Here is a 21,873-nt window from a genome sequence, read left to right on the forward strand (position 1 = left end):
CTGCGGGAGACCTCTCTCTGGCAACAGGGTCCGAGAGCTTGGAGAGTCCAACCCGCTCCCAATCGTTCATAGACGTTCGGACAAAAACCAACCCCGACTTGCACAGGTTCTTGCATGCGTTCCCAGGCTCGGTGATATGACACTGAATCTATCACGGACATTGTCGCCGAGAATTCATCTTCTCACGCTGTCCGGCTCCCATCGGTCTGTCCGAGACAAGGATATCTTCTATCTAGCTTTATATAATGTACTAGGAATGACCTGCTCCCTCCGCCCATATTTGTCGGAACTGCGCTGAGCGTTGGCCTGCACCGCTTACCTCGGGCATTGTAGCCGGCGCCGTCTAAGACTGTCGTTGTATTCGTTTTGGGAGATGGGCGGACCTTCTTTTCCGCCCAGTTGTTCGGCCTCGAAGGCGCCGGCAGCGGAGTCAAGTCTGATGGTTATCTCGGCCTGCTTCTGCAATAGGTCACTCTCCCCGTACCAGCATTGACCTATTTACTTTGAACCCTGAATCCACCGCGGCCACCTTCCTCTTTCTCCAACTTGCCGGTATCCCACCCTGTATTGTAGATAAAGTCCCCCTCCGCCTCAACCCATCCCCAACTGCAGCCCACTTGCTCCACCTGGGCATTCTTGATTCCCGTTGTTGTACGATGGCCACGTACATCCAGCTGCCGCTTCTCAACAATTGCGCCAGGCCTTCATCAAGCCTGCCTTTACTGAACGGCAGCCTGCCCCAGATCCAACCGCGCAAATTTCCTCCGCCTTAGACAATCCGTCATCCACACGGTATTTTCGCTCCCGAGTTACTCCTCTTCTGACGACGTGTCCTCTACACGCATCATGAGCAGCGTAGGTACCCCGCTTGATTCAAAACCACGAAACGGGTCGGTGATATGAGATTGCGTGTGTTAACTAGCGGACCGCGGTTCAAGGGTCGCTACATTCCAAGCGGAATTTTTCCGAAGCCGCGACCGCCTTTGAAAAGGCGAAAGCCCGCTAGCCACCTGTTCCGGCTTGCGTCCAACGTCCAACGACGTCTACACCTAGACCTTGAGCCGAGGCACTTTTCCTTCGCCGCTTGATAAGCTACGGCTTGCGGCTTATGTTGACGGAGTCAAAACCATCCGCCTGTCTTCGCTAACTTGCTGCTCTTCTAGATTCTTGATTTACCGGCTTCTCACCACCTAGATATATAGAGTACGAGCAGTTTGAAGTCACATATTAGCTGCAACTACCGTTCACCCTGCACTAATCTATCGATATACTTACTCACCTCGATATCTCGCCTCCGTCTGCCATCATGGACGGGGCTACTGAAAAGGTCGTAGACTACGACGTGATCATTGTCGGCTCCGGCATCTCAGGCATCAATTCCGCGTACCGCGTCCAGACCCAGGTACCCAACGCGACATATACGATCCTCGAAGCCCGCGGCGGGCTCGGTGGGACTTGGGACTTTTTCAAGTACCCGGGCATCCGCTCAGACAGCGACTTGCACACCTTCGGCTTCTCGTGGCGACCGTGGACGGAACGAAGGGCAATTGCGGACGGGCCAAGCATAGTCAGGTACCTCAAGGAGTCGGCAGAAGAGTACGGGATTGACAAGAAGATACAATACAATCACAAAGTCATATCAGCGGACTGGTCGTCGGACACGTTGAACTGGTCGCTGGAGGTACAGCACAATGGCGAGACGAAGACCATGCGTGGCCGCTTCCTGATTCTGGGCACTGGATACTACAACTACGACGAGCCGATGGAGTCAAAGATCCCGGGCCTTGAGAGATTCAAGGGCACGACAGTTCATCCGCAGTTCTGGCCTGAAGACCTCGACTACAGCAACAAGAAAATGGTCATTATCGGCTCTGGCGCAACAGCAGTCACGCTGCTGCCAGTAGTAGCGAAGACAGCATCGCACGTAACCATGCTACAGCGGAGTCCGAGCTACGTATTGTCACTTCCGAACGGCGACCCGCTCGGCGAATTCTACCATCGATTCCTACCCTTGTATTGGGCACACAAACTCGACCGTTACCGCTTTCTTGTATTCGGGTTTCTTTTCTACCACTTCTGCCGCTTCTTCCCCAACGCCGCGCGTGGTGTTCTCGCCAAGGCCACCAAGAAACAGCTCCCTTCCTCGGTACTCTTCGACCCTCACTTTGTTCCTACTTATAACCCTTGGGATCAAAGACTATGTCTCTGCCCTGACGGCGATTTCTACGAGGCCATGCGTAGTGGCAAGGCTGATGTCGTTACCGGCCACATCAAGACGGTCACTGAGAAAGGGATTCTCCTCGAGTCTGGCGAGACGATAACGGCAGACATCATCTGTACAGCAACCGGACTCAAGCTGAAAATTGCCGGTGGCATGACCTTTACCGTCGATGGTCAAAAGCTACATGTTCCCGATAAGTTTCTCTGGAAAGGAATTATGCTACAAGATCTTCCAAACGCTGCATTCGTTCTCGGCTACACGAACGCCTCGTGGACGCTCGGTGCAGATGCGACGGCGCAGCTGGTGACACGGCTGATGAACCACATGAGGAAGAATGGTTTCGCGGCCGCAGTGCCGAGGGTGCAGAATCCGGAGGGCATGAAGAGTCAGCCGGTGCTCAACCTCAAGTCCACGTACTTGCAGAATGCGGCCAGCTCCATGCCTAAAGCCGGCAGTGTGGGACAGTGGAGGCCAAGATCGAACTACTTCAGGGATATGCACGAGGCCAAGCGCGGTGACATAACGACTGGACTGGAGTTCTACAAAGATCATTTAGCGAACGGAGTGAAAAGCTAGGGACGTGTATATCTGTTATAGTCTGGTAGGAGTATCTGTACAGGCGAAGTCGTTGGATATGTGTCGGAGGACTCTGGCTTCATCGAGCCTCAGATAATTTGGTACATTAATCTGGATATCGCTCATCCTGCTTGGCTATCTTGCCGCTTGACGATTGTGAAGCCTGTTTCATACTCTGCTCGCCTCGTCCCTGACAGCCGCGATTTCCCATGATTGAGGTACACTTAAACAGCTCGCTGTTTGCTCAGTTCGTTGTGCGGCTCCCACGATCTCGTAGGCTCGAGCGTTACCGGCCGCAATACCCCAAAGTCCATACTCTGCCTCAGCAAAACGTCGTGCTTCAGATGAAGAACCTCTTTCACCCCTTCCCAGATCGTGAGCACCGGCAAGTTCCTCGGCGAGTTGATCGAATGATTCGAGTCGTTCTTGGGGCGTAGAGCCGGGAACTTTGGCCACGGGTCCGTCTTTCTCCGGCTGTGCTTCGGATGCCGGTTGCGGGTCTGTACATGCGTCGCTGACCCTTTTAAATACCCATCCTGATTCCTCAGTCTGCTGCAACGCAACCCTGACCCTCCCAATCGATGAAGGTATGCGATCGAATCTGTCAATATACCGCACGACGGAAGGCGTCTTCGTCACGTCATCAACCGAACACAATAGTAAAGCGAGCGCGCTGCTCTTCCAGGCTCGTGTAGGTGCTAAGCGGGTCTGCCAGATACTAGCGGCCAGAAAGACGATTGATCCAAGGACGATGAGGGTGGGAAAGGTGAGCCATAGCCATCGAACATGAATAAAAGGCTCTAAGGTATGAACCATACTGCCGTAGTGCGAATCATTACCCGCGGGGGCCGCTTGGATGATTTGGTTGGTGATGGCCAACGCAAGGTTCTGAATCCAGGGTTCCATCGCAAATGAGTTGTACCATACAGCCTCGACTGCATCTGAAGGACTAACTCCCTCCTGTATACGGCCGTGGAAGGTTACTGTGCCACTAAGAAGGCGTTTCATATGATCCTGCATAGCGTGTACAACACCACCGTGAACGCCAAATACGTTGTGGGGTAACAGATTGAAGTCAGGAGATGGTTTGGTGAAATTCCGGCTAACAGTAGTTACCCATGCATGAGCGCTAGAATATTCTGACATTTCCCTCCATGTACCAATGAGAGTACGCTGCTGTCTGCCAGAGACGACCCGGATGCTGTGCGTTTGTAGACAAAACCAAAGAGAGCACTCGTGGGCCATTATAGGATTTGATGAAGTGTAGTTATCGTGGCCTACGGTAGGAATCCCCAGCGCGACAAAGATGCTTATGGTGGCATCATGAAAAGTTTGCGGGGTGGTAGAGTTGGCGGAATTAAGAGCTTGTACGTTGATCGAGGAGACCGTGAAGATATCAGGGTAAGATGGGGTTTGCAGTGAGGACCCATTTGGAAACGTGTAAGTAGTGGAAGAGTGCGTCTCTTTATGTATACGGTCCGTCGTATTCTTGCAAGCTCCGCAGACACCTAAGGTCGGTACGATAGGCCACTCGCAATTGCCTGTAGGACAAACAACCGGTAGATCTGTTTGAGGTGAGCCGAGAACACCGCTGTTGATTGCTGCTACCATTGAAATCCCAGGTTTATATGCTAACAGATCAAGACTGATCAGCTGATAAGAAAGATGCGAACGGTAAAGTACTGGATCTTACTAGCATGTTCCATATCCTATCGGTATTGATCAAAGTTGCCTCCGTAATACTCGCTCCTTGGGATAAATGTTGTGTAATTGTCATTTTGATGGCCGATATCTCGATATGCAATGCTTAGGATCTGTTGCGAGAAAGTGCTGATAGCTAGCGAGAGAACGGTTAGAATGGCTCCTAGGGAACCTAGATGCCTATGGTTTACAAACCCTTCAAGTTAATTGGGTGACTACATCCGACGGAACAAGGTGCGAAAACTTACAAGCCTTTGGTTTCCCAGAGGAGCTTTAAACTTCCCCAGGGACCTCTCGATGCTTCATCAAAGACCTTGAAGTCTTCTAGTCTTCTTCCTTGATGTTTGCTGCGAACGGCTCGACCCCGTGGCGAGTACCAACTCCATCTCGCTTGGCTTAGAGCTTCTGCTACAGGAACCATGAGCGCAGCACGTACTCCCGTGGCTAGTAGCGCTATAAGACCGTTCAGCGTTAGAGTCTGGTTCGTCCACGCTGTCTGCGGCTGCCCGTCATATTTCCTTAAAAGGGCAATAAGACCGGCTAGCCCGAGTAAAGAAAGAGCAGCCGATGAGATTTCGAAGAGCTACCAGCTGTGTCGTACGGTAAAATTTGTCGGAAGCTCACTAGCCGGGAGTCTTGAGGCTAAGCTATCTTTATCTTCGTGAGCGCGATCCTCATGAATCGAATTGCGGCCCTGGGAAGGTTGTAATAGTGTTGCCGAGCCATCTGCTGAGGCTGGACAGATGGTAGCGGAGTTTCTGGGCGTGTGCTGAGTTAGAGATGAATCGAGACTGCTTGGTTCTAGATGTTGCGTTTCGGGATCCATTGTAGTTGGTGAAAACTCAAGCGAGAGATTTTTCGAGGGTGCATCAAGGCTGGGAGTTGCGCGCGGGCTGCCTTTTCAACAGACGGGCGAATGCAAGCTCAGCCTCGATAGCATTACTGTATCTGCCCGATGCGCTTGTGCAAGCGGCGCTGCGCCTTGCAAGTAGTAGGGTTCTCACATGCAGAAGTACTCAGCGATCCTGGGCCAATAAGCCACAGCCCGTCTACTGGTTCAGCCTGATGAATATAAGCAAGGAGCATCCTAGTGCGGCAGCATAGCATGTTCATGACTAGAGGCTTACTGCTGTGCGTAAATAACAGCCCCATGGACTATTTGCAACCGATGCGCTTCTCGAGGTCCTTGTGAGAGCCAAATCGACCCGCAGAGCCAATAGAGCTATACCCCGTTAAGGTGTGTTTTTAGAAGAGCATCTGGGGCTATCCGCATATCATTCACGTCCTTCGCATAGCTTCACGATTTGTTACATCAAGCTTGTCCAACAGAAGAAGCACCGAAAGCCAGCCCCAGACCGTAAGCATCTTGTTTCCCGGCACGGCTGTATTCTCAGATTTCATCCCACTGAGAGGGACTACCCTGTGCGTCTGCAACTGCACTGGCAATACCTGTAAGAACCTCCAGGACCGGACGTGGCGCACTGTAGACGCAACCGTTAGGCACTTGGCAACAAGACGAAAGCTATCCGTGCGAACACAGATGTTTCGAGTGTAAAGCGGGTAAGGGGGGCCACGGTACGGGATCTATTGACCTGGACCGCTGAATGGGGAGGACTCACATAGGAGCTTCGACAGTCGAAGAAGGCACAGCCGCCGTATTGCCTGCAGCACGACGATCGGCAGCCTAACGTCTCAGTTATATCTTCATTCTTAGTGGATCCCTAAGTGAACGTACTAGTGACGATGCAGGACCCTTGGCGAGCCTTGATTGGTCAACATATATTCTGGAGAGCTTTAGAGGGGACTATTACCTCGAGTGCTTCCGCAGGCGCTGAGCCATCGATCTCAGCAGCCGGGGCAGCCATAACGGCGGCGGCGAAGAGAGTAACGAGCGTAAGGAGCTTCATGGTGCTTCGCAGTCAACGTGGTGAGATGCTGGTGTTGAGTTCGACAATCGAGTACTGTAAGGCGCTGTAGTCGGACTGCTGTTATACCCTGGGGAACATCGGCTTTATGGTTCATCTGGAGGGTAAATGATATCCAGGTTAATATGGAGGAACCATGCTTGCAGCTCGTTAAAGTTTATCTAGGGTCCTGCGAGCTCGCTTACCGACTCCAGCTTAGGAATAGTATGACGGTTAGATCTGGGCTTGCGTGAGCTGCAGGCCACTAGATCTTTGCGGAGAGAGTGCACGTGCCGGCGAGATGAACCTGAACGAGCAGCTGTTCGGATATTGTCCAGACTATTGCCGCAAGTGAAGAGCTCAGCAAGGCATCGTATGCAGACTCGGATCCTGTGTGGTTGCTGCAGCTAATCAGGCGTGTCAAATCCGCGGTCTACAAGGATTGATATGAGGAGGCTGGAGACGACAACTTTGGTAGAAAAGACGGATCCAACGTGGGCACGCGCCAAGCCGCCCTACCCCGCAACGCGGACGCTCTATCAATGACAAGTCCTCGGGTCTAGTGCTGGACATGACCTTAAGCGTGGGTGAAGGAATAGACGACCCTTAAATGCAATGAGTCGGTCCCAATTCACCCGCTAACGGGTCTGTTGGACTGTATAGTTGGGCGATGAGGTAAGCACACAATTCAGCGCTTCGTTAGCCATATGAACTCTATGTTTGAGCTAATCTAAACAAAGCTTTCCCTTCTTAACCTCTTCCTTAGTTTCTCCGACTTGTGTGATCGTGTCGAGCTTAGCCGCCTTGATACAAAGGATGTTCTCATATCGAGTATGTCTACATGGAGCGATGAGTGCTCCATTGAGCGGGTTTTCTCTACATATTGTTCTTAATAATTCGGGGACTCAAGTAGCTTTGGATAATCTTTGCTAACCTGGGTTGACTCCCATAGATTACTGGCTTGCTCTTTCATCAGGGCAGTGCTGAAAGGCATCTCTTAACATTCTGCAGTCAAAAGCTAACGCCGCCCCGGTTCGCGCGAATATAGATTGCACATGAGATCGATCAGCACGAGAACGGCATGCAAGTAGTTCTTGATTACGATCTATATGTTTAGATGCCGCCAGCCTGAAAGCATTGATGGTAAGCACACGCATGCAAATAGGATAAGTCAACAGCCCTCAACGTTTAGAAGCAGACCTATGTCCGCAGGAAGGGGAACCCAAAAGAAAGAGAAAGAAAAAGTAAAGAGGGCAGCACGCCCGTAATTACAAGGAAACTCCGACTCGCTCGTTCAGCCCGTCCCAGCCACCAGTTTCGGGGCATTCCCAATCATGAAATCCTTCGATTTTACCTGCCTGATGACGAAGCTCGGGAGTTTATACCCAAACACAGCACCGACACCCTGCGTCGATCCAATGGGAACGAACTGCATATCAGTCTCGGTGATCCTCTTATAGATGTTCTTCCTCTTCGCCGGGTCTGTCGATCCGGAAAACGGTAACCACGAGGTCACCCAAGCGAGCCATGACGACGCAGGGATGGGATCCGGAGAAGAAGCCTCACGCTGTTCGATAATATCGAGCTCGATGCTCTCCAGCAACGCCTTCCCCGCAAATTTGACGTCCAGCAGCCCGCCGTTGGAGTAGCTCCCCGCGGACCCTATGCAGTACACGCGCTTTGCGCCCGGCACATCCAGCCGCAGCGTCTGGCTGTCGGTCTTGACGTAGCCGCGCGCATCCAACCACGTTTCAGGGATGAACTTGTTGTTCGGCAGCTCGCCCGTCGCGTCGATGTAGACGTCAACCACCATTTTAGTCCCGTTGTCCAGCGTCACGGTCGTCTTCCCGCCGTCGGCTGCTTCATCGACTCCAGTTACCTTGACGCCGTGCACGACCTTGACGCCCTGCTTCGCCAGGCGCGCCTCGGCGTCTTTGCCGACGGCTGCGTTCTTCAGCCGCGGCAGCAGACGGCTCGAGCCGGAGAGGAGCGTGACCTCTTTCTTTCCGCCGCCGTAGGTCTGGCCGAGCTCGCCGGCGGTCTCCACGCCCGCGGGGCCGCCGCCCGCAACCAGGACGCTGGAGGCTCGGGGCAGGCGCGCGTGGACGGCTTTCAGGGCTGCGAGGAGGGCGTCAGAGCCCTTGGAGAGGGTCCAGAGAGGAGATGCGGAGGTGGTGCCAGACGCGATGACTAGGGAGTCGTACGTGATGCGTGAAGTTTTCCCGTCATCCGTGGAGAGTTCGACGGTCTTGGTCGCGTGGTCGATCGCCGTGGCGTACGCTTGCACGAACTCGAAGTGCTCCTTCGGGTACGCTTTAAAGCCGTCGGCGATGGGTAGGAGGACCTTCTCGATCGGCAGCGCGGCAGGGTTGACGATCGTGCGCGGCGAGCCGACTTTCCAGTAGAAGTAGGACGATGGCGAGATCAGCGTGACATTATAGGATTGTTCGCGGAGTGCGGGGATTGCGGGGAGGACGTCCCTAAGGAGGCCGTGGGCGGCGGGAATACCGCCAAAGGAGGCACCGATGATAACAATTGAGTACGGCCCCATGATATCTATAGGCGATGATGGCCCCGATGAGGAGAGAAGAGCTGAAGTCCGAGATGAAGCGGTGGAGAGGAAATAGCAGTGACTGCTGCGTGTGAAAGAATCAAAATAACGTAGTGGCCGATAGAGTGCTAGCGCGACGGACAAGCTTATGAAAATCGACTTAGATGTAAAAAAGCGTCTACTTGATGATCAAATAGTTATGATGTTTGCTAACAGCGGCGTTTGCGTTTATATGCGGCAATAGATGATGCCACTGCTTCGAAGTTTTAGTACCTAGGCAGAGCTCCGACCAGACTGCACCTTCGCTTATCGATTATTAATTGGCCATGATTATTTCAGATTATAAAGAATAGTTTTGCGACCATTATGAAACCTGATGACTGAGGTATCCCGGTTCAGCTCTAAGACATCAGCCTCACGTTCACGTTATCAAACGCTATACGCGTTGTTGTCGAAGCTGCAGGTGCTGAGTGAGCGGCGTTCGGATGCCGGAACGAGATCATTCCCGAATGTGGGCTTGAACTATTCCGCCATCCGGCTTACTAATGTTTTTAGCTAGGGCCTGTCTCTCGTGCTGACGTGCATTGTATCTGGATTCCATACTGGAAGAAGAGGTGCACGATTAGGAAGATCAGTAAAGAGGTGATCTTAAACGCAAGTTTCTAGTTAACAGAAAAGCGGCTGTAATCCCTAAGGCGTAGGTCATATTAGATCTCTGATGCGGTGGTGGTGTGGAGAGATTTACAACCAAGGGTGAGCGAGGTGTGAAGGTCGAGGCGGCGGGGCGGCTCTCTCCCCGCAAGTTTGGTGGGACTCTCTGCTGAACTGGCGGACTAAGTTTGTATGAACGTCACAAAGAATGTGGCCGAACAGTTCGATGTCAACGTCAATGATGGGGAGAAGCGATAGTGCTTTACATGGGGTAAACAATAGCTAAATGATAGCCATAGCCAAATCCAAGCATATGGCGCTCTGACCGAAGAGCAAATCTGATAAGCCAGATGGTAGGTGCCCAACGCGCCAGCGCGGAGCCATACACAAACCGTCGACAACCCCATTGTGCTATTCGGCTAGCTCTACTTCGAACTACCGCAAGCATGCTGTATGAAAGGCTAATAGAAAGGCAAACCTCCATCGGTAGCACCGACACCATCAGACAGCACAGGCAACAGGATGATGGACACGATAGGTAGCATTGTAAATCATGGATACGGATCCGGGCAGGCACGGAGGGCATCAGCGTTGAGAAGACAGCGAGGCTCATCGATGGGTAAGCTAAGCATAAGAGGTAAGACGGGCACGAGATGCAGGAAGCAATTCGGGCACAGTAGAAGATATTCTGGGGTCGGGGCATTATGGACACGGAAGGGAGACAGCAATGGGCACGCATTCCGTTGAAGGTTTGTATAAACCAGGTGCAGTCAGATTTCATCAACACCATGCCAAGGATCCGCGCACAGTCCGTGTCCACGGCTTGGATGCGAGGCGCTAGCCTCATGTTCATCCTACACTCATACAGTCCCTCTACCCCTCGGACTTCATCGCCGGCACCTCTCATCCGGGCTATCCTCTATGCGCGTGCCTTCGCATGCGCCGCTATCACGCCTATTCTCTTCAGTCATTCCGCTCAATCACGTATCGAACAGCGCCGAAGCCATCGACAACGAGGGAGTATTTTTTATCAGGAACCTTCGCCAATAGCCGCGAGACCCCACATTCATTATCCTCGCGAACAAACCCGAATCCATCAACCTCCGACACACTCTCCGCGGCGAGAAATGTTCTCCGTCCGCTGATACTTTCCCATAGGGGCTATTCCGGCTACGGCCGGGAGAGCATGCACTGCGAGAACTATCTTTCAGTGGTCTTCGGTCGACAGCCACAACATCCTTTTTCGCCAACCTCCGTCCCAAGACGAGGCTGTTTATAGCCTCAAACTCATCCAGTTTCCGTTCTTTCGACCTCCACAAGAGTCTCCGTCGTCATAGCCACCCTCTAGCGGGCTCGAGTTCACCGACCGCCAGGATATCCACCATTATGAAAAGCATTCAATGCACAGTTCCGTCCAGTTCACGGCCAGGGATCGTATATCGTGAGGAAACTTTCTTCGACAGTCGTATGCAGACAGCCTGAACCCCTCGGCGGACACAAACGGTTTCGACGAGCCGAAGCCTATCGCATACCGAGAGCCCCGATCCACCTCAGCCAAGATGCCTGCTACTCAAAAGCGAGCTTCGGACATCTGCATTCAGCGATACCCTTGAGATACTCCGCCTCCGCCGCCAAAGTCACACTCCATGCATCTTCAATCCATCGACCGCCACGAGACCCTCCGTTACAAAGCAGACAATCCACCAGCATCAGACGCACCGCGGAAGCAAACACTGTAAACCGGCTCGCTGGAGAGAGAACGGAGCAGAATGGGCCAGGTCGAAAGGAGAAAGAGTTATCCGGACGCAAAGGGCGACGGCTGGATGCTCGGACACGCTGTATATTCTGCGGCCGGAAGGGGGGAATCAAGGCACCATGGTCGCACAGCGCCAACAATTCTGCAGGCGAGTTGCGCCGGCTTAGAGGATATCACAATGGCTGTGGGCAGGGTGGTAGATAGTCGATCGGTCCTGGTCCGAGGCTTTCGGACCGACCGACCAAGTAAGGGCGCACCACCGGACCGACCGGCCAGGACCAAGGGGGCTCCAGGACCGACCGACCACACCGGATTGGCTTAGATAGCGGGCAAGGTCTTGGCATGGTGTCGTGAATTTTTGACAGCGTTTTCTTAGCTAGTATACTGAATCTTGCCCATAAACCGCATCCACCACGCTCCAGAACCTGCTCATTGTGTCCAACCAGCTCCCATTGTGTCCACCTTGCTGCCGCCGTGATGTATAACGACGCCGGCGCCGTGCGCGCTACTCCGGGACCAGCTGTCTGAGGTTTCGGGACGGAATAACCAGCCTCCGGACCAATTATAGAGCCGCCGAAGACTTACCGGCTAAACACCTTGCCAAGGCTGGTCCGCTAGTCGGACCAGCTAGTCGGGCAGCTTCAGACCGACCGACCAAGCTCTGCTGCTTGGACCGACCGACCAGGACTAGCTGGTCGGTCGGTCGATCTTGCGCTAATCGGACCGACTATTTACCACCCTGGCTGTGGGTGGCCGGGGTGTAAGCAACCCCGGATGTGACTCGCAGCAGCCAGTTACAGCGCGATGGGAGGACCTCGGAGGCTTCGTGCGAGTGAGTGTGTCAAGAATCCTGGCGTCCATCCGCAACGTCGAGAAAGCTCGAGGGAAACAAGCTAGGAGGAGGATGTTCACGATGACCTCTGGGAAAGCGCACTTGTGGCATGACGGCGGTAGTGTGAGTTTTGACCTCCGGCACCTGCACAATCTCACCTTCAGAGTTTCGATGGCAGAATTTCGTCCGTACAGCCTCGCTCTCGCGGAGCGGCCTGTCCAGTGAGTCTTCTGGTTGGCCCCGTTGACTATCCGCACGTTATGAAGAGCCTAGCCAGCACACCTAGCCCGACCCGCGGAATCCTGCCTGTCGACCCTCGATTTCAATAGCTGGCCCGACCTGACATTGCACAAGAACCGGTCAAGGACGATTCTAAAATGCCCGTCGCGGCAGCTCTCAACATATCGAGGTAAATCATTGTCTGCGCGATTGAAGCAAAGTGGACACGAGATGGGATATCCCGCTGGGAAGGATACAATCGGGCAATCATCTGCGCGCAGGATGAGATGCTGTCAAAACTGCAGCAGCAGCTCGACCGACTGCCCACTCATCACCTGTTACACGATCCTGCCCTCCAGTAGCGTTGGATGAGGATTGATATACGGTGAGCAATCCTCGCCACCCAGTGCTACGGTAGCCCTGACTTTTACAGCTCCGATTAAGTGACCTCGCCAGACAAATCTTCGCAAGCTCTAATCAAATCTCTCGCCCCGGGGTTTCGATGTTGTCACACAGTCTTATACCAGCTCGGCTTTCCTATCCCGTTAACCAACGAGATCAGCCTCCACTATCTCTGTATCAGACCGCCCTTTCAACAGCCTTAAAGTCTACAAGCCGACCGCAGCCGCTTCGACCGATAGAGGCATATAGAGCACCCACGCCAGCGGCTAAAGGCTAACGACAGCCTACTTCACTCCTGTACGTGAAACCAAATCAACTTCCAGGACGTCCGCAAGGCCTTCCTATCCGTTATCCTTCAGGGGATCACGCCTTCAAAGCGTGGAGCACCATCTGACAACATAGTGTGGTTCAGCCAACGCCTCACTGAGTTTTTTCATCCAGCGACAAGGCAGCCAGGGCCATCCTACTATCCAAAGCTTCCTCTACCAGCCATACGCTAAGTTCTTGACGCATGGATAAAGACCCTGGTCTGCAGGCCGTCTAGGGTGCGCAAGCGTCATCACCCGGTTGATCCGCTATTTGCAGCCTGCCCGTTCGAAGGCGCGGCGCAGGGCCAGAGGAGGGGCTTGTAGAGCGTTGCCTAGCATGAAAGACGGTCATCCGGCTGCTCAAAACTGTCGAGTTCCACGACGAAGACCGCTCTGTGCTGTGGCGGGGGCGTCCGCGCTGAATCTCTTCCGGTATAATCAGCACTCCTCGCCCCACCAACACTCTGAGTTATCCACGGTCGGTTGCAAGATGGTCCGCCAGGCCCAGCCAACAGCGGGACCTTCCAGCACTCGTTTCACGGCCGCTTGGCAAACCGGCGGCCAAGAGGCACAGGAGGATATCAGGGGATGATATTCAAGGCGTTACCCGGCGGTATTAACTTTCGCTCCGCTACTCATTGTCAATGCGCTTACACGTGTTTTGAATATGGCGTTCGAGGCATGTCGCCTGGGTGTCGGTGGATAAGCAGGCTCGTTCGATGCATTACGCTACTGTCCGGATCGCTCAGCGAGGGGTTCTTATCATGGCTGGAAGTTTCTATCCTCGGCTCCGCACCTGTCATGCGAGTGCACTTCGCCCCTAGATAAGGGAATCTTTCGCTCAGTCCGTCTTCCTTGCTCCGATTTCTTGATGCAAGGGCTGAACTCTATCGTGTGTTCTGTCTGGCCTTGCCTTTCGCAGCCTCTACGGCGCTAAATCCTTGGAGCCCCAACGTTGCCCGCTGAGTCTCTCAGCCTCGTATATTAGAACGCTCCTGACGGACTGTATCCACCTAGTCTCGCTGTCTGTCTCAGCCGCAGAGCTTGTGTCCGTCCAGCTGCTGTCTTGCTCTAATCAATATTTATAAAACATCCAGCTACTTGGATTCTCTAGCGAAGTTTCTATCTCTTATAATAGCAGCCGTAATAGTTTGGGGCTTCACACTATAGATCCCGCATATCGATCTGCGTATCTTTCTTGTATACCTTTAGCTAACATCCGGGCTTTCAAGAGTATCTCAGCTGCTATCATCCGGCACTCGTCATCTTGTTCAGCCGCTCGGCTGTTCTTCGTTGGTGAATGATTGCACAGTAAACAATAGTATCCAACCGCAGCGGCACTTCAGGCACGGTAATTCTAAACCTTAGAACGGTTGGAGAGCACAGTTGACTATACTTGCGTCTGCACGTAGGCCGCCTCCGCTCTGCTATCCTCCAGCATATCCTTATTATTCTCTTGATCGGCCGTGGCCTTATTGAGGGGCCTCCGCAAAACCTCCATCTCGCTCATCTCCGCGACCTCCCTGTTTTTCTTCGCACTTCCCTCCAGTCCATACAACACCGCCTCGTCTAGCCCCGGAATAACCATTTCAAACGTCTCCCTCACAACCGCATACTGATAGTATCCACACCTCGCAATCGGCTGCGTCTTTCTCACATCCAGTATCCCATCCGTCAGCACCTCGTTCGCAATATGCACAGCCACCACGCGCCCAATAATGATGTCTACCGTCCCCATCGGCGGGTTCCCCGGCAACCGCAACGTCGAGTGGTACACGCACTCGAACTTCACCGGGCTCGCCTTAACCATCGGCACGCCTAACACCGCCTTCGTTCGCGCGTACTCCTTCTCCAGTCCCGCGCGGTCGAACTCGTCAATGCCGTAGGGGACTTGTTCTGCGCTCACGTTGACGGCTTCGCGCAGGTCCCAGGTCGCGAGCTGCCAGCAGAACTTGCCAGTTGCTTCGGCGTTGATGACGGTGTCTTTACGTGTGGTGGAGACGGTCTGGTTGGCGGAGAAGAGGACGTAGGGCGGATCGAAGGTTAGGTTATTGAACTGGGAGTAGGGGGCTAGGTTGGGTTTGCCGGTGGGGGAGATGGTAGAGATCCAGCCGATGGGGCGGGGAACAACGCAGGCCTAAGGATTGCGAAGTCAGTGTATGTGTTGGTAGAGCAAAGGTGGGATTGTTTGGGGGTCGGCAATTCCCCTTACCTTAAACGGGTCATGAGGAAGGCCGTGGTCGGTTTTGCCGGGCTCGTAGAACATGACAGTTTATTGCAATTGATGGATAGTGTTACAGTCTACATGGCTTCTCAGAGAGCCAGCCTTGTCTTTCTATTTAGGGGCTGAACGGGGTCTTGAAGGACTGTGTCGGCTACCTTGACGCGGGCGAGATGCGGGATACGGGATGCGGGGTGAATTTACGAAGGACGCGGTTTTTAGTGAACAAGGGGTTGCCGCTTGCTGGGAGTTTTTAATTACAAGCATGCAACAGGTCTAGCCCCGTTATCACGTGCATATTTGCTATAATGGCTCGTGTCTAAGATGAATTCTTTTCGACAATGACAGCCTCAGAAGCAAACAAAATCACCACGCCATCCGATCTTGTCTCTGTAACTTCTTCACCTGCAATTTTCCCGGTCTCGTCCACGGCCTGCATTCCCCACGTAACGCCCGTCTTGGCGATTGAATTAGGAGCAGTGAGGCGTTTCATCTTGATATCCTTTCCAAGCACAGGAGCGACATTGATGGACTTGAGCGGACGCGTCTCCGTGGAACTATTGTGGTAGTGCATGTTGAGAAGAACCAATTTCTGGAGCACAAAACCGTCGTAGATGGCGTAGTGCGCGAGATCGTAGGTGTCCAGATGGGAGGCGCGGTAGACGCGAGGGGAGTCCAGGTCTGCAACTACGTCGGCAAGTAGGAGCATGCTGTAGTACCTTTGCAGAAAGTCAGCTAGCTGAGTCGGTGATAGAACCAGGTATCATGTTAAGAATGCCGAAGAACTATCGGTGGGAGCGAGAAAGTACGTCGTGCGTCGCAGCTTATAGTAACAGCGAGTACTACATCAATCCAACATATACTCAGGAGTGTCAGAAATATTCGTGGCTCGTGCGAGCCACAGGACTAGGTCTGGGCAACGGTGATAGCTGGGGCTAGGACAGACGTATAGTCTGCTGGTCTGCGGCCTCAAGCACTCTTGATCGAGATGCTAAGGGCGCTAGCTAATTAATAATGGTTGCTTTAACTGCTGGATGTTGACCCGGGCGTGACCACGTGATGCGAATATTTCTGATCCTCGCGAGTGTAGGCGTCGCATGCTGTGTCTTGATCTGGTTCTCGATCACACGTCGACAAGAGGAAACTCATAACTTACTGGGGATTGATATGTGCGGGTGCTGAGTCGTTCAGCGCGACAGGCTCCCACATAGAATAGAAAAAGTCTCCTACGCCGTTGTGGAAGAAGAGCCTGTCGGCCCCTAAGGATGCTAGATAGAGAGAGTAATCGATTGTCCACAATAGGGCGCCCATCGTGTTAGATATCCCGTCCTTGCCGTGGCATGCAGCACTGTTTGTCTCACCCATGTGATAGGTCAGTCCTACCGACTTAGCAGCGTCGATTTCGCCAATGTAGGCGCTGAAGTACTGGACGGTATTGAGGTGGTTGACGTAGTTTTCGAGCTTGACAAGCGCTGCAAACTCCGCTGGGAAAAGTCAATATTAAGACATGGATACTTGAGCGGTTTGAGGGACCCACAAGTACAGACATGTCCCGGGTATGCATGAGACGAGATGATCTTCACGGTGTCAAGCTGATGAATACCCAGTTTGATAGCTTGGACCATCGTCCAGTCTCCGGCGAGGGTTGGACTCGTTGCAATAGAGCCATATTGAAATCTTTGCCCTGCGCTCAGCTGCGACAACCATTCCATCGTTTGTTTGACGTAAGCAAGCATATCCCAAGTTGCAGGAGATCGGTAATTAACGATCGGCCAGACATAGTGGTCAGGCTCATTTCCGAGCTCATAAGCGATGAGCTTTGACTGATTGAGGTATGCCAAAGCTCCTGTGAGCTCTGCTTTGGCAATCTCGACGTTGTCTGGTAGTAATGATAGTTATTTTAGTAAGGGCTGAATTCCAATTGAGCAGGAAATAACTGACTTCGTCCTAGGTTAAGTCCAAAGACATACTCTTGGCTGGAAGGTCCATTCTCGTTCAATATCTTGAACAAAGATTTGCTGAAGGTAACATTGATGGCCTCGGTACTTCCGGGCCTGTACGTGCTATTCATCGCTTGCAGGCAGTTCTCGCAGTACTGTGCAAGATCCTGCGTGTTTCCCCCAATTCGAAGGACTGGAGAGGTCCCAGATATGTCTTCAATGTTCTGGAGCAACTGTTGTGAGAAGAGATTTGGCGAGTCTGGCTGCCCTAGAAAGTCGACGGTGTAGCAGAACCTTCGATAATCAGCGGATAAGACAGGACATGCAGCACGCATGGTAACTCACTCAATGGACATGGAGATTAACTGGCGGTTGATGGGCTTCGATGCTGCGGCTCCAGCATGCACATCGAATGAAACAGAAACATTTGAGAGACTCAAGTCTATTGTGTCACTTGTTGAGTAAACTGGTAAAGCAGCGGTGGCTGCAGATAAGCCAAAAGCTAAGAAAGTAACGAATGTATTCAACATATTAGCTGTTTCGCATAGAGGTGTTTCTGTATCAAGAACCACGAATGGTCGTTCGGATCAAGCAATCAAACAGCAGGAACTGCTAAATACATTCAATACCCGATATATCTCTTCGGCTCCACACATCGTGGTTGGATAATGTGGAGCCGATTTCCAAAGTACAAAACTTTGAGCAAGTGGTGATGCATCCGTTTGCATCTTGGGACTCTCAACATGATGGCTAAACCGCTTGAGGTAACGCCGCTAAGCTTCCGATGTGGAGTGTGGAGATGTTACCCTTCCGCCGCCCACTGCGGGGCAAACGTTCTCCGAGCTCGTTCAGCGTTCTTTTTAGCTATCGAGTATTAGCAGTTTGCAAGGGCAAGCAAGAAGGAGCGGTAGTATTAAGCCTTCTTTAGAGAGATTAGACAAGCAATTTTCATACTACGAGGTTGTAGGGAATGCACGAACAGCCCCCTAGGCGCTTGCCGGTCTTCTGGTGCTGGCTGCAGCCTTGAGCCTTCAGCCTCGTTTCAGCCTTTCCACCGTCCAGTCAAAAACTCATAACCACGCCTGGACTCTTCTCAAAACATAGTCTGCGGTTCTTGCCAAGACACACTTCTCTTTGTTGTGTATTGGCCTCAGACTTGACTCTAAGATAGCTTTGCTTGATGGCGTCCGCAAAAGCAAGCCGCAGCGGCAGCGAGCCGAGCCATAATACACCACGGAGCTCAAGACTTTGCGACAAGTGCAAGGTGTTCTCTATCAACGTCGACAAGGGAGGTCTCCAGATTACTGTCTTTGATGATGGGGAGAGCGTCCTCACAGCTCCGAATGATAGGCTCGATCTGGCTTTCTCGCTTGAGGATACCTATCTAGCTTTCCCCTATCTGACCAACTCCGCAGCACAAGGGTGTGACTTCTGCGCCTTTCTACATCAGAGCATATGGGATGCCTTACTCCTCGAGGATTTCCAGCTAAAAGAGCCATCTAGGATGACTGTTATCCAGTGCACGTACATCTGGGAGGGTTACTCGCGATTTGCTGACGCGGAGCAAAGCACCAACGGTCTGTTTCGGTTGTATCTGCCACTTGAGTTCCAATTTGGCAGCGAACAACGGCACATAGTTGACCTCGCCTTTGATATCATGTGTACCTCCGGTAAGCTGAACATCATTAGCAACGCATGGATGACTGGACCACAGCAGTGTTAACACAATTCAGAGACACCAATTGCACGCTTCTTAGGGATACACCGTCGGCCTATTGAAGCAAGCGTACTGAATCCACGGACCGTGCAGTTGTGTGCTGAGTGGCTTAGGGTCTGTACCGAGGAGCATGGTGTTTGTGATGCCCATATAGGAGCATTCACACCGACTCGGCTCATTGACATCGGAGAAACTTCATTGTCACAATCTCCCCGCCTGATGAATACCCAACAAGAGCTTTCTGTAGCCAGCAACGACCCGAGTTCCAATGTGAGCGATATATCATCGCTTGCCTGCGGGACCCAATATATAGCGTATAGCTATTGCTGGAACTCCCTCTCAACATCTGGCATATCCTCTAGGACTACTAAACTGAACGTGCTTCAGAGGGTGTCTGGGATTCCTACCGATGAGTTACCGAGCAGCTTTCAAGACCTTTTCGTTCTGACGCGTGAGCTCGGACTGAGATTCGTGTGGATAGACTCTTTATGCATCATCCAAGATGACTCTCGGGATCTGGCCCGGGAGGTGATGGTCATGGATAAAATTTACAGCGCAGCTTATCTAACAGTAGCGTCGGTACTCAGTCCTTCCTCCTGCGATAGTCTGTTCCTACGAGTGTCCAACTCGCTGATATTCGAGATGCCTTTTGCGACCTCTTCGAAGCTTGACATTGCTGGGTCTTACACGATTTTTCCATTGCGCTCAACCAAGAAACCTTTTCGGTTCGAATTTGATGAAGATGTTGAACATTCGAGACACAACAAGCGCGGCTGGACTTTCCAAGAGCGATTCTTATCGGGAAGTGTCTTGTTTATCAGCAATCGCATGCTGTATTACGAGTGCCTAGACAGTCGACGTGCAGAGAATACTGCGATATTGTACAAGAGGAGGTGGAGTCGGAGTTGGATACCCATTTCAACCATTTGGCTCGCAGGTGAAGCAGTACTCTACATGTCTTAGTACTACGCTGTTTAAGACTACTCTGAGCGAGCACTGACATTTGCGGACAACAAACTGCCTGCAATAGCGGGGCTCGCAGCAACCATAGACGACACACTGCGGCGGTTTGACGTCCCGGCGGGGTATTTGGGTGGTCTATGGAAACGCGATATCCTCAAGGGCCTTCTTTGGCAGAGACGAGAGGAAACTTTGCAGAGATCGTCAAATTATCGTGCCCCGAGTTGGTGCTGGAGCGCGTATGACGGGGCCATACAATATTTCAGTTACGGTTGGCAACCAGATGTCACAATGGAAAGCCGATGCACTTTGTTGGATACAGAGGTCACAAGCAGTGATGGATACCCTTTCGGTCGGATCATTGGGGGCTTTCTGCGATTGTCTGGCCGTCTGAAAGCCATAGATTTCCTGGAAGTCGACGACCACAATCGTTCCCATTTCCTTTTGAAGAGCGGAAAGAGCATTTCTGACGGAGCAGTAGACTTCGCGGATACATGCGAATGTGGTATACGCCAACAACGAAAGACCTTGAGACCGTATGAACAGCTTGAAAAGAAACACGACTTCTCGTTGCTGCTATTAGCGACTGTTTATCCGAGTTGGGATGTAGATGGAGAAACCGCGTCCCCGCCCGGTCGACCTGTTGGTCTCGTTTTGACGCCTACCGAATCGCCCAACACGCGCGCAGAGTACCGTCGGGTGGGTGTTTTCGGGGTAGTTGATTATTCTGAACTGTCCCTGGACAGGGTGTCCATTGGTCGGTCGGACCGACGGCGACGAGGTTGGACGGACAACCCCGTCCAGTCCGTCGGCGTGATTTTTTGAGGCTCGTCCGTCCGTCCATATCTTACCGCCGGACAAGGTTGGACGGGGCTTGGCATACTTGGCATAATGTTTATGCTGTTTTTGAAGTTCTGGATAGCCGGCAAGTCTTCGGCGGCTCTCTGATTAGCCACGGAACTAGTTATTCCGCTCTGGATTATAATTCTAAAGTCAGGACTTACTGGTTTACCGTGTTTATCTATTTAACTAGCTGTATAGCATAATATGTAACGCTATTGTACTACTCGCAACCTTACTCGTGTGTCTTTATCACCTAAACTACCAACTACATTGGTTGAATCTGAATGCGACAGCCTTGATACCGCACAAACCGCACCTGAGTCCACTACCAACCCGCATCCACTACTAACTACCTCCTATACTCTTTTCGACATCAATTGGAATAAGATACGCCGGCGTAATGGAAGCCTGATACCTCTTTAGTATCGCATGCGTCATAAGAGCCGTATTAGCGAGACTTAGCCACCGTCCTGGATATATAACTACGGAGCCGACCTTAAAATAATGGAGGAGCGGTTAACTGACTGTAAACGCATCTAGTTATATCGGCGATGCTATGAATTAGTAAGAGATATGCAGTTTAGCGGTATCTACTAGGGTGGAAGTTTATTACATCCAACCGAGTATTTAGATAAAGCATATAGGGTCTATACTCCCGGCTCTTTACCCTCTCAATTATTTGGAATATCTTCCCCTTTACCTAGCACGCTCTTTAGCTACTAGTCGACACCAGAGCCGTTTAAAGACATTAAATATAAGTAAGACTTTATTAACTAGCTAGTAGCTAAGGATTTAAGCTTCTAGCAGGCTACTAGTAACTGCACACACGCGTTTATATTATCTACAGCTAAGGGAGCTAAGAAAATACTATCCTTAAGCGCTTTAACAACTAGCTGCTAGGTTAATAAGCTCTACTAGACACGGTAAGGCTTTATTAAGAATAATCTCTATACTATAAAGAGTCGGATTAATCTTAGCTATAACGGCTAGACTATAAGTAATAGTTCTAACTATATTAGCGTTATTGCGCATTGGATTAATAGTACTAGATATCTTTAAAATGCGCTTCTT

General features: G+C 51.9%; 5 protein-coding genes across 5 annotated transcripts; 1 reads left to right on the forward strand and 4 right to left on the reverse strand.

Moving 5' to 3' along the window:
* Positions 1 to 1,306: 1,306 nt before the first annotated feature.
* On the forward strand, positions 1,307 to 2,797 carry W97_04647 (uncharacterized protein; the record flags this gene model as incomplete). The annotated part of the gene is made up of 1 exon (XM_007782536.1): positions 1,307 to 2,797. The coding sequence occupies one exon, from the start codon at positions 1,307 to 1,309 to the stop codon at positions 2,795 to 2,797; it is 1,491 nt and encodes a 496-aa protein (XP_007780726.1).
* Positions 2,798 to 2,965: 168 nt separating this feature from the next.
* Positions 2,966 to 3,817, reverse strand: W97_04648 (uncharacterized protein; the record flags this gene model as incomplete). The annotated part of the gene is made up of 1 exon (XM_007782537.1): positions 2,966 to 3,817. One exon carries the CDS (start codon positions 3,815 to 3,817, stop codon positions 2,966 to 2,968), a length of 852 nt encoding a protein of 283 aa, XP_007780727.1.
* Positions 3,818 to 7,696: 3,879 nt separating this feature from the next.
* On the reverse strand, positions 7,697 to 8,953 carry W97_04649 (uncharacterized protein; the record flags this gene model as incomplete). The annotated part of the gene is made up of 2 exons (XM_007782538.1): positions 7,697 to 7,884; positions 7,969 to 8,953. 2 exons carry the CDS (start codon positions 8,951 to 8,953, stop codon positions 7,697 to 7,699), a joined length of 1,173 nt encoding a protein of 390 aa, XP_007780728.1.
* Positions 8,954 to 14,511: 5,558 nt separating this feature from the next.
* Positions 14,512 to 15,387, reverse strand: W97_04650 (uncharacterized protein; the record flags this gene model as incomplete). Its single annotated transcript, XM_007782539.1, has 2 exons — positions 14,512 to 15,258; positions 15,334 to 15,387. The coding sequence occupies 2 exons, from the start codon at positions 15,385 to 15,387 to the stop codon at positions 14,512 to 14,514; spliced, it is 801 nt and encodes a 266-aa protein (XP_007780729.1).
* A 274-nt stretch (positions 15,388 to 15,661) lies between these two features.
* Positions 15,662 to 17,638, reverse strand: W97_04651 (uncharacterized protein; the record flags this gene model as incomplete). The annotated part of the gene is made up of 5 exons (XM_007782540.1): positions 15,662 to 16,061; positions 16,499 to 16,826; positions 16,880 to 17,221; positions 17,284 to 17,576; positions 17,628 to 17,638. The coding sequence occupies 5 exons, from the start codon at positions 17,636 to 17,638 to the stop codon at positions 15,662 to 15,664; spliced, it is 1,374 nt and encodes a 457-aa protein (XP_007780730.1).
* Between the last annotated feature and the right edge of the window lie 4,235 nt (positions 17,639 to 21,873).

Source organism: Coniosporium apollinis (assembly GCF_000281105.1).
Source record: "Coniosporium apollinis CBS 100218 chromosome Unknown supercont1.20, whole genome shotgun sequence".
In the NCBI taxonomy this organism is placed as follows: domain Eukaryota; kingdom Fungi; phylum Ascomycota; class Dothideomycetes; genus Coniosporium; species Coniosporium apollinis.